The sequence below is a fragment of the Salvia miltiorrhiza genome, chromosome 8 (assembly GCF_028751815.1).
Source record: "Salvia miltiorrhiza cultivar Shanhuang (shh) chromosome 8, IMPLAD_Smil_shh, whole genome shotgun sequence".
Taxonomy (NCBI): Eukaryota; Viridiplantae; Streptophyta; class Magnoliopsida; order Lamiales; family Lamiaceae; genus Salvia; species Salvia miltiorrhiza.
In genome coordinates this window covers 8,633,853-8,652,015 of record NC_080394.1, presented here as the reverse complement: position 1 = coordinate 8,652,015, position 18,163 = coordinate 8,633,853, and the positions used below count along the sequence as shown (strand labels likewise).

Genomic DNA, 18,163 nt, shown 5'->3' with positions numbered 1-18,163 from the left:
TATTTGTGAATACCGTACAATCGCTATTTGAGAATGCATACATATTATTTTTATTTTAAATTAGAAACTTGACAAGTTTGCTATTCGTTGTTAAACATATCACATTATTAGTCTTAAGTGTGTTTGATATTGGCTAATACACTGTATTAGCTAATTTAGTACATATCAGTCTAGTGTTTGGTATTATTTAGTAATAATGCGGATGATCCAGTTTAATCTCACGATCCAGTATTATTAATCCAGATTTCCATTCATCCAACAAAATGATATCTCTACCTTAAATTTTGATGATCGACAAGCTAAAAATGATTATTCGTTATCATTTTATATAATGGTTCTTATTTGAACCTCTCCATATATATGAAGAGGTTTAAATAAGATTTTTTTATTTAAAATAAGAACGAAGAGTCACTCTCAATCCTTAGATCATGAAAATCTATGATAGATGCATCATCGACAAACGTTCGAATCTTGGGGCGATTTTTATTTTTCTCCGAATGTTGTTAATTGTATAACAAATTAATGCAGTAACTTTACACGTCAGTACAATGTTTCCAGTTCTCACTTTAAATTACGATTTTCACTATAACCAAATCATATAACCATATATATATATATATATATATATATATATATATATATATATACACATATATATGGATGAGTTATACTAATAATGCTATCTTTCGTGATAAATGAGAATGATTGCATAAGCCAGTATATAGTGTTGCATAACCTGCAGTATAATACTATACAAAGTTTTTACCTGGATTTGAATCCTGGAGGGAGTGAAAATTTATATAATTAATTGAATTTCATTATGCAATCATTACAAGCAACTTATGCAATATATATACTGACTTATACAATCATTCTCTTTTTTTTGATGAAATTACATTATAAATAATACAAACCACACACACACCCCACCTAGTGATTATTGTGGCCGAGAGTATTCGAACCTGTGACCTCTTGGACAACAGACAACCACTAGGCCATCCCAAAGGGACAGACTTATACAATCATTCTCAATTCTCACCACATTTGTCCATTCTCATTTTAATATTCTATATATATAGGGTATACTTTATCAAATTGGATTGAGCCTACTTAGAGGGTGTTTGGCTGAGCTTATAAGCTCCTCAAAATAGCTTATAAGCTGTTTAAGAGCTTACAAGCTCCTTCAAAGTGTTTGGCAAAATAAGCTCCTCAACAGCTTATAAGCTCCAAAAATAAGCTCCAAGTGCTTATAAGCTCCCCAAAATATAAGTTCTTCTACCCCAACTTATTTTTTTATAATCTCATATGCAACAATCTTTTTACAAATATTTTTTAATTATAATTTATTATTTTCATCATATATCATTTAAATTCATTTTTCTTCGATTTTCTCTCTCTAAAAAAATATTTTCTCTCTCTAGCTAAAAAAATCCATCTCTAGCTTATAAGCTCAATTATCCAAACACTTTGACAACTTATAAGCTCTTAAAAATGACATCTTATAAGCTCTTAAAACATCTTATAAGTTCCAATAGCTTATAAGCTCTTTAAAATAAGCTTAGCAAGTCAAAATTTAAAAATTATAAACAAAAGTAACTTTAAATATTTGATTATGCTTAATTAATTCATCAAAGTAGCGTCATTCTTAATATAGGTGTAAACTCACAATCACGACCAATTAAGTTGGAGATATAATTAATGTACTAACAAACTGATCTAGAATTCGTACAGAACCGATCACCTACCCACCGTGGGCAAGCACAACGTGCTCACCATTGATGTGACAATTTTAATTAGGAAAGATAATTAATAAATCTTACTCTAATTAAAATTATCTTACTATAATTACAATTGCCACATCATAGTGGGCACGTTATGCATGCCACGGTGGGCAGATAATCGGTTATGAGAATTCGTATTTTATTAATGTCTAAAAAACACATTAATTGGGCTCACAATTCAGGTCGAGACGTTCATTTTCTATTTTGAACGATATGATGTGTGTGTGTGTGCGCGTGTATATGGAATGTCATTAATTAGGTATACAACTTAGGTATATTTCATTGGCAATGAAAACGAAGTGTTAATTGGTCAAGAATGTTCGGCCAATTAATTTGTCGTTCGTACACAATATAATGTTTTTCAGTATGCAATATAGAGTTACTTATTGAAAGGATTAATCTTTTCGGACCAAATTGATCCGGATCAATAGGGGTACAAAAGTCATAATTTTATTATTGAAAATGTGTTTTATCTTAAATGCCCCTAATAAATGTTTATAATTTTAAAAATACATCCTTGAATATTATGAATATAAATTTAATGTCATTTCATTTTTCTAGGTCATTAATTAAATTCATGAACTTAAAATTAAAAGGTTTAGTCTCCTTAAATTTATGCACTTAAATAAATTTATGAAGTACATACGTATTAATTCAATTCTATTGTATTTACTTTGATATCTATATTTTTACACATTCAATCAAAAATTCAACTATATATATATAAGTAAATAATTAGAGTCAAACAAACACGTTTCTACTGCTTCTTAACAGTTTTGAATTAAGTAAATAATTAGTTTGGTAAGTATAAATATTTTTTTTTAATATCTTTTATGTTGTGTTTGACATTTTGTTTTTGTAACATTTTTTTTAAACACCCCAATCACTATAAAACACATTTCAATTTATAAATTAAAATACTTATAATTATTAATATGATATCGAATATTATTTATAAAATAAAATTCTTTATATAAATCATTACGAGTTATGTATTTATCAAGTATTGTGTACTTTTCAACATCATCTTGATTTTATCATTTTCATGAGATCGTAATAATTCGAAACACAACCCAACAATATAAAATGTCATAAAATGTAATATAATTTATATTGTAATTTAGTATTATATATATATATATATATATTACATACTAAATTAAATTTGAATATTTACTTTAAGTAAAGCATTTTTAATATGACAAAATTTGTGTGAGATTGAGCGTATTTAATCTCCAATCAAATTATGAATAATTACGAAGAATTTGAGTTTACTAATTTTAATTATAGTTGTTAAGTGCTAATTATATTTTGTGCACTCTCAATCATAAAATATTTTTACTCTATTTGATTAATTATTTGGTGAATATATTTGGAAGATGATTATTTATATACAATTTATAAATTTGTCTACGAAAAAATAATAGTTTAAAAGTATACACCATTTATATATCTATAATAAAGCGCAATTCAATTGGTAAAACAGTTTGTGTCTTACTTTAATTGATGGATCGGGTAATATGTGTTTGTGTTGTGAAATCCAAAACTCGTTTATATATTCAAGGACGGTCTTTGCAACTTCAAAAATTGTGACACTTTATTAGAAGTTAAAAAAATAGAATTAATTAATTTTAAATAAAGTATAGTTTATTTTCGACAAATTACATAAATTTAAAATATAAAAACTAAGACAATCACTATATATATATATATATATATATATATATATATATATATATATTTCTTTGAAAAAATTGTATATAAATGATAATGAAACGCAGTTCAATTGATAAGACGCTTCCCATCCAATCTTAAATTTAGTTGATCCACTCATGTGTGCATGTGTTTTGAAATATTTAAAAATGTATATATATGCAAGGACGATCTACGATAACTTAAGGCCTTTGTCCTTGACAAAAAAATGAACTCTTTGTTTATAGTTATTAGTAAAAATTATGAATTAATTATATTTAACAAAGTATAGTTTATTTTCGTCAAGTTACAACATTAAAGAATACAAAACTAATACAATCACTATAGAATTATAAACAAATGACTTTCAACAAAATTAATTGAAGACAAATATAAACAAAAAAATAGTGGTGTTTTCTAAATGAAAATTTTACAAGAGTTAAGAAAAGAGCTTCGTGTTTTTGTTCGAAGGCTTCAGTCGTTTCGGGCCCTTATTAAATTTTGACACTTTATTTGTAGTTTAAATTTTTTTAATGCATTAAGAAATCCAAAAAAAGGTATCAAAATTATACAATACATTTCAAAATTATCAAAATTCATATATATTAGTGACGAAACTATATATACTTCAATTGTAGCAATTGGACAAGAAGTGACAATTCGATTTCATGTTTTTATATATATTAAAGTAAGCTCAATTTTTTTGACAAATATAAAAAATTAAGTATTAGTTAATAATTGAAAAAATATGAATTAATTGTATTTAATACAATATAATTTATTTTCGACAAATTACATAAGTAAAAAACATAATCATGAAATTGTTTATATTTATCGATCAAATGCCAATGAAATAATTGGTTATTCAATTATGATTCGTTTCCTCTAAATTTTGGTCAACAAGAAAATACAATATTTTTTGGCTTTAAAATTAAAGTAAGTAAAAGGTGTGTTTACAAAAAGAAAATCATGTTAACAAAAATAAAAGAAAATCATGTTAACAAAAAAAAAAAAAAACGTCACATGTCATGAAAATAAAAAGATTCATGTTTGTTTACAAAATACATTATAAATTAGTCAAAATTTTCATTGAAAATACAAAAATATTTAATGAAATTAATGTTCCCAATATACACACACATATATAATTAATACATTAAATTATAAAATATAAAATACATAAAGAGTAAAAATGTCTTTTTATATTGAAATGTAATAAATTTTTTGATTTGATCCGGATCAAATTGATCCAAATAGCAAGGTCCTTATTGAAAATAAGGTATTCATATATGCACAAAATACAAATTGATTAATATGAATAATGGACGTGGCGTGGCCATAAATTATTTGATTTATCGACTGCGATTTTTCATGAATGTACATTGCGTTAAGATTAAAGTCCAGTCAAACCGAAGCATTGACTATATATGTTTGTAACTAAAATTAAATGTTGGGGTATAATATGATAGGTTCTTTCTTAAAAATAAAAAGGTAAAGGATATAAGACACTATATATATTTTGGCCTTTAAATATAATGTAATTCCATCAATACTACTAATATTTCGTATGCTTTAATAATTCACCTATACTTTTTTTTAGGTGAGAAACACCCTGATGTTATTCTATAAAGAGATGATCTTGGGTACAACAAAGTGTAGCGTATAATCGGGTTGTACTCTCACTTAGATCCTAACTCGCATCCTAATTCGAACTCGTATCTTGATCCAAATCTTATAAATAACACTATTTTAGGTGCGAGTCAATTCGATTGTAGGGTACACCCGATTATACCCAAGTTTTTGTGTTCTATAAAGAACCTGTGCACCTCAAAGAAGTAATAAAGATTGATGACTCAGTCCACAAATAAGAACTATCGAACGTCCTAGTAAAACAGGTGAAAAGATGAACAACAAAACTAACATCTCTACTAACATATTTGAACTTGATTATTCCTATAGGTCGAGCAATAGACAAGCAGCCATTGATATATATCACCTATACTTGAAGTATTGTTGGGAAATTATATAAATGTTTTTGATATTTAAACATTGAAAATCCTTCTTTATAAATAAAGACGTTTAAGATTCAAACTTCACTATTTTTTTTGATAAATTTATAATATTAAATAAAAAAATTAAAAGGCCGTGCCACAAGAGACTCGAACTCAAGACCTTTGACCTTAGAAACTCCACTATTTTTATTCTTGATTTTTATTTTTATTAAAAAAAATTAAAAATAAAAAAGCAAAAAAAAATTAAAAAATAAGTACAATATAGAGAATATAATAAAATAACTAAATCCTATTTTTATTTAAAAAAATAAATTAAATAAATCAAAATTATTCTTATTATATTAGTGTGTGGGTAGCACATTGTGGCTGCATAGATTTATTGAATTATATAACTAGCTACGTACTAGCTAGGTTGAATTAGTGATAGCTAAGCTGTCGAATACTGTATTAATTGAGAGGAGTGGTAGAATTTGACCAATTAATTGCGCCATAATTATTCCCAGTCTTTCACGATAGTTATTGACACATTATACCCGTAGCTTTCGATTGTGCTCGAACACCATCATTTTCCAAAAACAAATACTATACGAATTTATTTGTTCAACTCTCTCTCTCTCTACATATATTGGTACAAATTGTCCTTTTTGTCCTTGTTGACTGCTGAGAATTTTTAGACAGACTAATACAAACTAAGTGCCGAGTATCTTCTAGAATTAAATTTTTATATCATAATTTTATCAAAAAAAAATTATATCATGATTTATTTTCCAAGTGGGATTTTTATGCTTTATTTTATATCTCAATGAGATTTAGAACATAGCTCATTGAGTAGTAATATGCAATTATCAATGATAGTATTCTTATTAGATCCCCACTACTCTATATAGTATTTGACAAATTGTTGTGTGTATGAACGTTTAAAAATTTCTACGTATACATATGCATTTATCACAACTGAAAACGACATTCTTTAATATGCTCAACCTAAAAATTAGGAGTCGGAAGTTTCTTTTCCATCAAGACACAAGTCAAAGTGTCAAATTAATTCCACGATAGAGTCGAAATTATATTTATATTTATATTTTTTCTTGCTAAGTTTCTCTGACAACCCAGATAAAACGAGTGACACATTTGGAATTATACACTATTTCCAACTCGGGATGGTAGAAAATTCGAAAAACTTTGAAATTTTGCATAGTGTATTTGGTCCTAAGTGGAAACTTCTCAAGAAAAATTAATAATCACCGATTCACCATGGCCGTAATACCAACAGAAAAACTTTGAAATTTTGCATAATGTATTTTGATATTATTTAGGAAATGTAACAGAACAATTCAATATTAATTTGATTTCTTTGTCTGTGTAGTATATTAGTATATATTCACAAAAACTCTGGTGCATATGTCCCACACCATATATCTGCTATTAATATTAATTGTTAAGTAATTCAACTAAGATTCAGTACTTTCGATTGAAATCTAATAATCCCAAAGTTGATTTCATAATATATTTAATTGAAAACAATTAAATTAATTAATTAAAAAAGGTTACACGATCGAACCATGTGAGCGTATGCACGTGCAATCATACAAAGAAATTAAGAAAACCTAAATATATACTATTATTTTTCATAATAAAAGATACCAAACGATCACACTACTGAAGGAATTACAAAACAAAGTCTTTCCTTTCCTGAAACATAATTGAATATGTAAGCTGCTCTAACTATGTGAATGACCTATCAGTTTCAAAAGCGGTCATTGTTAGAGATGAGCAGAATATATATCTAAAAATCAAATAATCAATTAATTGATCCAAATTGAAATATAAAAATTATGTTTCATTACTTTTTTTTTTGATTCATTTTTTTTAAAAAAAAGAAAATTAATTTATCCGTTTGATTTCATTCGATTTGTTTTAAAAAAATCAAAACTAAATTATATATTCGTTATTTATGTTTTTATGAAGACTAGATTAATTGTTATATAAGTTTTGCATGTTCTTAAAAAGCGAGATGAACGATGGAATAAAAGTTACACGTTGGTTTTTTTTTTCTCGGATTTCCGACTTTGTTCCATTTTTCAGTATTTTGGTTTGATCTTATATATATTTTAATTTTAAAATTTCAGATAATTCGATTTAGATTAATAGAGTAATTCGATTTTGGGGTTTTTTTTAATGCAAATACAATTTTATTCTATTTTAACAAAAAATCGGACCTAAAACTGAAAGCTCACTTCCTTGTCTAGCTTATATCTTTCAAAAATTTCTCAAAATCAAAAATACAATATTAAGGTAAGGTATTTCCTATTATGCATCCTTTTTTTTATCATTTTATGAAATAAATAAAATCTTCGTGCATGTGCCAAACGAGCTGAGTTATAACATGTTCCACGCCTGAGTTATATTCCAATAATATATGACACGTAGTGAAATGGTAGTTACGGATATTTTGCATTTGTCTCGATTTAGGTAGCACTGTGATTATTTATTGGTTGTCATTTGTACTTTTAATTTGCTTTACATTTTTATCAATAATTATGCATCTTAACTAGGTATTTAAGATTTACTATTTATTAAAATAAGATACACTATATTTTAAAGATAAAAAAGATACACTATTAAAACCAAATAAGTGGTGTAGCTTTCCTCTACTTAATCCTAGCTTGCTCGTGGATTTCAAAGGTTCTCATTTTTCATAATAATGCGATATTGCACAACGTATATTAATTTTGTTGGACCGTGTAAGTAAAGGAAAATAAAGTTGTACTGCTTCACAAGTGTGTTATGAGAAATAGGGTATGCAGAAAATAGTTTGAGAGAGCTAAAATCATTAATCTTAGATAAAAATAAAAAAAAATTGGATGTACCTGAAATACGTCTTAGGCTAGTAACACCGTTATTTTTCGGAATAGTCTACCCTACACTAAGCTTTTTACACTCCTATACTAAGATTATGACACTTGGACACTCTATTTTTCCAAAATTTTGCCATCTTGATTTTGACCCCTTCAAAAATCTTTATTTACATTATTAACCCCTAAATTTGCCAAAGAGAATGCAGAAAATCCTGATTTTACTCTGAAAATGTTTCTATAATTTATAAATCTAATGCATCCCCGCGCTTCGCATAAAATGGTATCAGAGCGGGTTTTAATTGAGGAATTATATAATATTTATTTTATTTTATGATTTTACCTATGGGATTAACCTATGTGGGAGGAGACTCCATTAGAATTGGAATGGATCCGGACGAATGTCCGAGATCTCTTGTATACAGGATATCTTTCCAAATTTTGGAAAGAGAAGATAGTCACCTAATGAGTGAATTACGATGGTATTGGAGAGCACTCATGCTCAACATTACCGAGGACGAGGAGACTGTTCGTGAGATCATTACGAACATTCAGGAGCATCTTGATGCCCTATTGGAGAATGCCGTGGCCAAATCGGCAAACCGACAAGCAAGGGACAACCTCCATCAACAATATCATATTTGATGGAACCAAAGGACAAGGCGGGAGTAGCTTATCCAAGCTACCACAAGATCGAGCCAAACTCTTCCGACAACGTCAACTTGCGGGAGATCCAAAGAACGGTGGAATATTTTGGCGTTAAGCTGTATGATCTACCGATGGAGTTAAGCCGAATATCACTCAAACAAGAGGAAATACTAACCCTCTTGCGTGATATCCAGAAAAGAGTGGAGGACATCGAAAGGCGAAAACCATGTTCCGGAAAAATTCGGAATAAATGGTCCAAAGACCCGACTTATCCATTACCACTCGATGCAGCACCCAAGGAGTTGCAACCGGAGGACATAATCCGAATCATGAAAGGCAAATGAATAACCTTGATCGAATCGGATTAGAAGATCTACAAGAGTTAGCAGAATCTTTTGCTAACCTAAATATGGTTGATCTAAAGATGAACCAAGGAGAAGAGGTGCCCAAAACTGAGCATCAAGAAGGAGGGTCGTCAAAGAAAGGTGGGGCTCAAGAAAATGAGAGCCAGTTTCAACGAACCAGACGACGAAGGCCTCAGATGCGGGATACTCCTGTAGAAAAGGCCACATTAGAACTAATCCATCCATACGGATTGATTCTCAACCTCGATGAAGCCAGTTTCAAAGATTGGGAGAATCTCATTGATGAATGGGCTTCATCATTAAAGATCGTGATCGCCACGATAGATTATGACAAAGAAGAATTTGTCAAGATCTTCGAAGCAAGTTTTGCAGGCATGGTAAAACAGTTCTGGGATAGAGCCGATGCCCAGGGAAAGAATGATTTGTTTGGCCACCCGACAATTTCTCAAATCCTCGAGTTGGCTACTAAACAAATTAAAATTCATTTTCTTGGAATGGGTTTTTTCGAAGGATCTGCAGAGGAGAAGTGCAAGAAATATCTACAGGCACTTTACAATCTAAGATTGGTAGTGCTAGAGCCAAAAGCTCTTGATGAATTCTTGCGCCTATACACCCTATATGCCCATATGGGGGTTGTTGATGATCAGGTCTCCAAGGACCTCTTTTTCACAAAATTTCCGAGCCCATGGAGGGAGATGCTCATCAACGAGTACGTATCACCAGGAGAATATCCTCTTGACAGCGCGTCAAGGAGGATGTCATATGTTTACAGGAAGCTGTCCGAATGGTACCAGAAGGCGGCGAACCAGAGGAATCTCAAAAGATTGAGAAAACTCAACAAGAAATCTCCATTGATGTGCGATAACATTGATATTCCCACAGAGATTGGTGCTGAGTTGCTGTATCAACGGAAGAGCAGAAAGAAACATAGGTACCAACCCTATGAAAAGAGTTCAAGGAGAAGTTCTTGGAAGCCAAGAACTATGTGGACCAGACAGAAGGCACGCTCCTACAAATCAGGCCAACGGAGCGGATCATCCAGGAACCGATTCTCATCTCAAAAGAGAATCCCGGCGAGGAAAACTTTCAGGCGTACTCAAGCCAAAGCAAATGAAAGTTTCAAAGATTGCAACTGCTGGACATGCGGTGCAAAATGGCATATCTCTACCAATTGCCCAGACAACGAGAGAAGAGGGATAAAGAAATTTGAATCCACACAGGATATTGAAGATGCCCTCTACTACCAGAAATTGATACCCGTGTATCAATTTGAAGATATATCCTCTGATGAGAGTATATACGAACAAGAATAAGTCTTTAGCTCTGAAGATTCAGGTTCAGATTGGACCAATGGATCAACCGAGAACGAGTCAGACTAAAGAAGAAAACGAGGTTTTCCACACTCAGAAGGAGGATCAGAATGGGTTTACCAGTCATTTTCTGATCCCACAAGAAGAGGTGGTAAAGAAGCTCGTGAAAAAACTCAAGAAGGAAACCGAGGAAGTACAAACATACCAAGGGTTTTCTAGTGGAAGACTGAATCAAGTTTTTCACAGCTTGAGTCCATTCAAAAGGAGGCATCATGTTTATTTCGGCGTTACCAGCCGAGAAATGGCGCTTCCAATCGAGATTACAAGTAACCAGGTGGAGATCCAACTTGTTCCAGCCGAAGATATACGGCGGGATCTCAAAAGAATGAAACCAGTAGTCACCAGTACGATGAAATGGATTCATATTGGAGCAATTCAGTTGGTAATCAAATCTGCCCTCTTCCCCGGGACAGATCAACCAATTGATGTTGCACTCTGCGACAAGAGAATTAGAGATGCCAAAGAAGCAGTTCTTGGAGCTTTTTCAGGCAATCTTTATGCCAAAAAGATTATAACCGAGATGTATCCACAAATCGCTTATAATCTACAGGATTCATCCTTCAGCCGAGCCCTGACATTATATCAGGACTACAAGAGGAAGGATCTCATGACGGGAGGAAATAGGCCATACTCGCTTACTTATCAAGTATCGTATGCCTTATCGAATTCCCACCACACAGAATTATTTCTGGGAAAGGAATTTATTGAAATTCCAGAAATATTCAAGGAGGTAGCCAAGACAGTCAATCCAAACCGAGTGGAGATTTCCCAGATCAGGGAAATCGACATCGATGTAGAAGACAAGCAGGTGCTAAGCCATGACCAGAGTATCAGATTGGGAGAACCAAGGCTATCATTCTAGGGAAATAGGCTAACTTCAGGGCCTATAACAAGAAGTTTCTCTCTATCTTATGAGAGAAGGGCGATTCAGGAAACACCAGTTCCAGACATGAGGATTAAGCTCAAATGTCCCGAAGGATGGAAATGGGTTTCCACAAGATTTAATACAACTGAAAAGGAAAATAAGTTTCCTTGCAACATGTTGTATTATTTGGCGAATCCAGATAGCAACCGATATATCGGAATTCTAGAGGTCGGAGGCTTTGAAATCCAAATCGAAGGCCAAGCCGGACAAGAAACTGACGTTCTGATCTTAGGACGCAATTTCCTCGACAAATATCAACCATGGTCGTGGAAAGCAAGTGGAATGGAGATTACGATCGGTAGACAGAGGTTGCTGATCTGATGACAAGTCCATTCTCGATATACATCTCTATTGGGATGATATATGAGAAGTTCAAAGCAGAATATTTTGCTGCTTATGTAGATTCAGGAGCAGGAATCTGTACAGCAAAACGAAAAGTCTTTCCAGCAGAAGTTGAAGAAGAACTACCTCGAATTGCGGGAAGGGATTTCTCCAAGAAGGTTTTGCTCTTATCAAAGGGAGTAAAACAGACGGAAATATTGATCGGCGGTGCAGGACAGACACCTTGGTACAAGGTCAAGACCCCACCGATATACTTCCATGATACCGGAGCAGATATATTATTTGAAAATAATTTTCTGCAAACCTTCAAGCGGTATACACAGGACAATGAGGCCAGGAGGCTAGTGTTCACAACCAATTGTGACCACAAGATCATTGTGCAAAGGCTCGAAAGAGCTTTTAATCGCTAGATGACAATCAAATTCCGCAGCAAGCGTGGTGATGATGGCAGACTCCGACGACCACAAATGAAGGATCAACGGAGATTCAGAGATGTTCTGCTTAAATGCAGAATCGAGGGATTCCCAGATCTCTCCGAGGAAGAAACTCAAATCCTCAAAGTCTCCCTGATATCACACAAAGATATCAAGGAAGAAGAACAGGTGTCCATAGTCGACGTCAAAAGGAGGATTCAGAAGTGTTACCATGAGAATCCTTTGGCATGGTGGGACAAGAACCAGCTCGAAGCTACTTTGAAAGTTAAAACTGGAAAGGAGCATGAGTTCGTAAGATTCAGACCTATCCTGATGAACCCTCAAGATCAACAGGATATGATGAGTATAATCAAGGAACACCTTGATTTGAAGCTGATCGAAGAAGGAAGATCACCCTACAGCAGTCCTGGATTTCTGGTGATAAATCATGGGGAGATCAAGCGAGGAAAGCCAAGATTGATCATTAATTATAAAGGGATTAATGATATTCTTGAGTTTGACGGATATTTCATCCCGAACAGAGAACACCTTATCAACTGCATCAGAAGTGCAAGGGTATTCTCAAAGTTCGACTGCAAGTCAGGTTTCTACCAGATTCGCATGGAGGAAGGGAGTAAGAAGTTCACAGCCTTCTCAACTCCACAAGGACATTATGTCTGGAATGTCATGCCAATGAGGTTAGCCAACGCGCCTCAGATATTCCAAAGAAAGATGGATAATCTCTTCAAGGATTATTCTTCGTTTATGTTTGTTTATGTTGATGACATTCTTATTGCATCAAAGAACATTCATGAACATGTCAGGCATCTGGAGATTTTTGCGGATGTTTGTCAACAAGAAGGACTAGTGCTGTCTGAAAAGAAGGCAGTCATTGCCACCCAGAAGATGGAGTTTCTGGGAATTGAGATCGATGAATCTGGTATAATTCTACAAGACCATATTGTGGAAAAAGTCCAGAATTTCCCGGAGGATCTCAAGAAAAAGAAGCAGCTCCAAAGTTTTCTCGGAGTTGTCAATTTTGCAGGGATGTTTATTAAAAACCTTGCAGAACAGAGAAAAGTTTTCAGTCCACTACTGAAGAAAGATGTTCCATTCATATGGAAGGATGAGCATCGAGAGGGTATGAAGAAGTTGAAAGAGATTTGCAAAAATCTCCCGAAACTTTCAATACCACAAGATGAGGATGGCTTGGTCCTTTACACTGACGCGAGTGATTTCTGGTGGGCGGCAGTACTCACAAAGATCACCCCATACGGAGAAGAACCTTGCAGATACTGTAGCGGTCTCTTTTCCGACAGTGAAGCTGTGCGCTGGCACATAAACGAGAAAGAATTTTATGCAGTCAGAAAGGCATTCAAAAAATGGCCGCTTTTCTTACTTGCTAAGAAATTCGTTTTGAAAGTTGACAACACTAATGTTAAAGCTTTCTTAACAAAAAAGATAGAATCTAAACCTGAAAAGGCTAGATTGATTAGATGGCAAGCAGAATGCCAATATTATGATTATGATATTGTAATCCTGAAATCTGATCAAAATGTTCTTGCAGATTTCTTAACAAGGGATGGAGCCAACTGAGGTTGACTCTATCATGGAGAACCAGAGGCAGCTCCTGGACAACCTGGAGATGCTACAACAAGAATGGCAAGAGTGTTTACTCCATGCCAAACAAGCGGGAAGGATACAAATGGATGACGAATCCAAAGTAACCCACTGTATACGAGAATGTATCAAAAAGATGTTAAATCTTAATGATGCAACCCACAAGCCGCTCCTACGCGGGATCATGGCTCCCATGATTGAAGCAGGCATTACCGTACATGCCGGATTACCTGTAGCAGGGGATTCAAATATCCCTAGCACGAGTCCTAAGGCTAAGGTGTCAAAACCGGATCCTGAAGGAAAAGTTGTTGCTAAGGCTTCATAGCCCGAACCAACAAGTCAACCCTCCACCTCTGGGGTAAAAGAGGGAGAGATCAATCTTAGGCCGCTGACAGGAAAATCTAAGATTGATACTAATATTATTGAAATTTCTCCTATTTGGCAGTTGTACCAGTCCAGATGGGAAAAACTCAATACCAGAAAAGGGCTCAATCCGAACTATTGCCGGGTTGATATTGCGGGAAAATATCCTCGCATTTGGATAACCACCGGAGCTAATCCTCAGGAGGTCAAAGAGTGGTATGAATTCGGGGCATTAGCCTCGGTTTATATGACAACGCCAACATTTAGCGAAATCAAGGGTCTACCAAGGTGGATCCAAGAGACGGTCTTTGATGCTTGGGCGAACAACCAGTCCCTTAACCGGGGAGATGTCCTGGAGTTATATTTTCTTAGTGCAGCTCCAGAACCAGCATGCAAAGGGAATCATGAAGCTTTTCATTTTATTAAGCTTCGGAGACCCGACACAGGGGCCTTGAACAGAATCAAGGCACCAGATCACGAGATCTCCATCGTCACAACTTTTACGGAGGATCAAATCTCCACAAGACGTGCATGGGGACTATGGGTCTGTCTCACGGAGATGGACAAAGTAAAGTACCAGTTCAAGTTCTCTCATAATGCAGGACTTGGATCTTTCTTGTTAAATTCAATGACAGGAAAAACTACAAGCTTCGCAGAGAAAGCCTTCGAAGAAAAAAGGCAGACACTCTGGCGAAACAAGGTGGCGGGAAGCAAAGAAACTCGTCACAAGTTCTGCAACATGGCTCATCTTGGCCATTGGGTAGATCATATCTGCACGGAGTGTCCGACGCAGAAAGAACCGGAGTTCGGCAAAGGCTTCTTTCCAAAGCCTAACAAGAAGAAGTTCCTGTCAGACGAGTATGAGGAGCACAAGACTCCACATGGACGAGCACCTCGGGCACCAAAAAAGTAAGATGCCCGACAAAGAAAAGGGAGTCATGTGACTCAAGACAGGAGGACCACCCACTAAAAGAGAAACGACGAAAGTGGGTGGATAATAATGCAGGCCAACTACCCACTGACCGAAGTGGGTAATTCTACAGGAGCTCCACTCATCAGAAGAAGACAAAGGATGGTGGAAAAGTTGCAGGCTGGCCCCTCATATCATTATCAATGAAATAATGGAAAATGGGATCAGAAAAGGACCACTCACCGAAAGCAGGAGACAAGGCTGGGTGGAAGATAAAGTAGCTGGACCTAACCAACCATTATCACAAAAGGATAAAGGAATGTTCAACTCCATGTGAAGGCACTAACTAGTGTCGGCAATAATAACCGACAAAAGAAGGTGGATGTCACAATCCGAGCTAGCTGGCCACGAGGAAGGAATCCAAGGCCAACTACCAAGCAATTATAGAGGGGATCAAACCTCTATATAAACCAATGCTCTGAAGAGAAGAAATCATCGAAAATTTTCACAACCTTACTCACACAACACACTCTCTCTTCAGAAAAACTATCTTTGTATTTTAAATTTTTGTTTTCAAAGTTTTTTCAATTCTAGTTTTAGTTTCTTTTATTTTATGTATACAAGAATTAGCTACTATGAGTAGCTAAACAAGTTAGTCTCCTCCCCTAGGGAGATTATTATGAAATAAAATAAGTATTTTATAATTCCTCTTTTAACGCTTTATTTTAGCCCAATTTCCGATTGAGTAAAAATATTTTCTTTCCATTTATCAACAAAAGTATTTGACGTCGAGACATAGTGAAGGAGGGAAACTGATTCCTGAAGGTGACCATTCGGCGAAAGCCGAAACACAGTGAAGGAAGAAGGTTGCAACCATCTCTTGCGAGCGCGTGGTTGGACGAAGGCTGAGGAGGCAAGAAGTTCGTAAAACGCGACAAAAGCTCCTGAAGGTGACCAAGTCGACGAAAGGTATACTGTTGATTTATGTTTTGAATTATTTTGAAGTGTTACGGAAGCATGTTGGGCCATATCCTGTTAATTGCATGTTTTATAATTATAGAAAATGTTGTTGGTTTTTCTGTCTATTTTGAAACTTGAAGAAGGGCTGTTGGTGTAGATAATTATTGATGAGGGGTCAATTTAAAATTTCATGAATTTTGGGAATAGGAATGTCCACTTGTCATCATCTTATGATGGGAAGTGTAAAAAACTTGGTGTAGCATAGACACTCCCGTTATTTTCCATGCTTTTTAGGGGTGTTTTCTATAAAATTTAGGTAGATGAAATTTAAATAATTGAAATTTCATCTGAAAAGCAATAAATCCAAAATATTTGGAGCTAAGCTTTGACTTTTTGCGACACCGTGCATAAATCCAAAATATTTGGGGCTTTACTTGAAATTAATTATCTCGTGCGAAGAAAAGAAAACTAGTCTTATGTAAGCTATACTTTTGTCTTTGTACAGAAAATTATATATATACATGTATATGGAATTGCAATAGAAAGTTAAAGGAATTTTATTTTATTAAAAAAAAGATCTTTCCGAAGCAGTAGTTTTTTTTTTTTTAGGGTCTGAAGCTGTAGTTGATCGTTTGGCATAAGCATTCCATGTGCAATCTTTATATTAATTTCCACACATCTTTATCCAATAAGTGACTGATTTAGGAAAAATTCTAAACGCTTTCATACAATACACAAAACCCATCTTGTTTTTTCGTATACTTTATATTTTGAAGACCAAACAGTTCCTTTTCCAAGTCTAAAACCATAAAAGCCCATCTATAATCTATTCATGACTTTTTTTTTTGATTAATTCTCCATCCACTCCAAGAACCACTTTATCTCTGCATTCACCAAAATCCACTTAAGTGAGGACCTGGTGGCCAGTGGGCTAAGCCCCCTGGTTATAATCTATTCATGACTAACACATTTAAAAATATAATAACGACATCTCTAGTGACTCACTACATCCCTATCGGTGACCAAACACAAGTTATGAAGCCCCTTTCATACACAAGGCGACTATGCTATATAGTTTCATAAAAGGTGGGAGTAATAAATAGAAGGCAAGGCAAGGCGTGTAGTTTTTCAAAGAAAGCAACTCTCCTCTGGCCTCTGCCTATATATATCCCACCTCTGCCCCAACACAACCAACTCCTCTGTTTTGAGATATGGAGGGCAGCGACAGTACTAGCTCTCAATCTCCATCCCCATCCGTGGTGATGAGCCCTTGCGCCGCCTGCAAGATCCTGCGGCGGCGCTGCATCGAGAAATGCGTGCTGGCGCCTTACTTCCCGCCGCACGACCCGCTGAAATTCACGACCGCTCACCGCGTGTTCGGCGCCAGCAACATAATCAAGTTCCTGCAGGAAGTCCCCGAGGCGCAGCGGGAGGACGCGGTGAGCAGCATGGTGTACGAGGCCAACGCGAGGCTGCGGGACCCCGTCTACGGCTGCGCCGGGGCCATATGCCACCTGCAGAAGCAGGTCGCCGACCTGCAGGAGCAACTGGCCAAGGCGCAAGCCCAGATTGTCAACATGCAATGCCACCACTCCAATCTCATGGCTCTCATCTGCATGGACATGGACATGGACGACTTCTCCTGTAGCCCCCACACAGACACCAACAATCTCTTGGACCCACTCTGGATCATCTAATTTCTGACCTAGGATTCTTCAATTCGGAGCAAATCTCACCTACTAATACTGTTATGGGATAAATAATTAATCTTGTGACATATATAGGTAATTAATTGAGTGAGTATTTGTGTCTGTCATGATTGTATTCAACCTCTTGTTCCTACCATGTTATCTTATCATATCAATTATCAGGAGGGGAGATGTCACTGTCTAATTCTCCATTGTCAA

At 34.8% G+C, this 18,163-nt stretch overlaps 1 protein-coding gene across 1 annotated transcript; it reads left to right on the top strand.

The window, feature by feature from the left end:
* Positions 1-17,340: 17,340 nt before the first annotated feature.
* LOC131000696 (LOB domain-containing protein 1) lies at positions 17,341-18,163 on the top strand. Its single transcript, XM_057926723.1, has one exon. It carries the CDS (start codon positions 17,468-17,470, stop codon positions 17,951-17,953), a length of 486 nt encoding a protein of 161 aa, XP_057782706.1. The 5' UTR covers positions 17,341-17,467; the 3' UTR covers positions 17,954-18,163.

Bases quoted from the DNA above. Each gene is read 5' to 3' on its own strand.
- LOC131000696 (XM_057926723.1), top strand. From the start codon at position 17,468: ATGGAGGGCAGCGACAGTACTAGCTCTCAATCTCCATCCCCATCCGTG.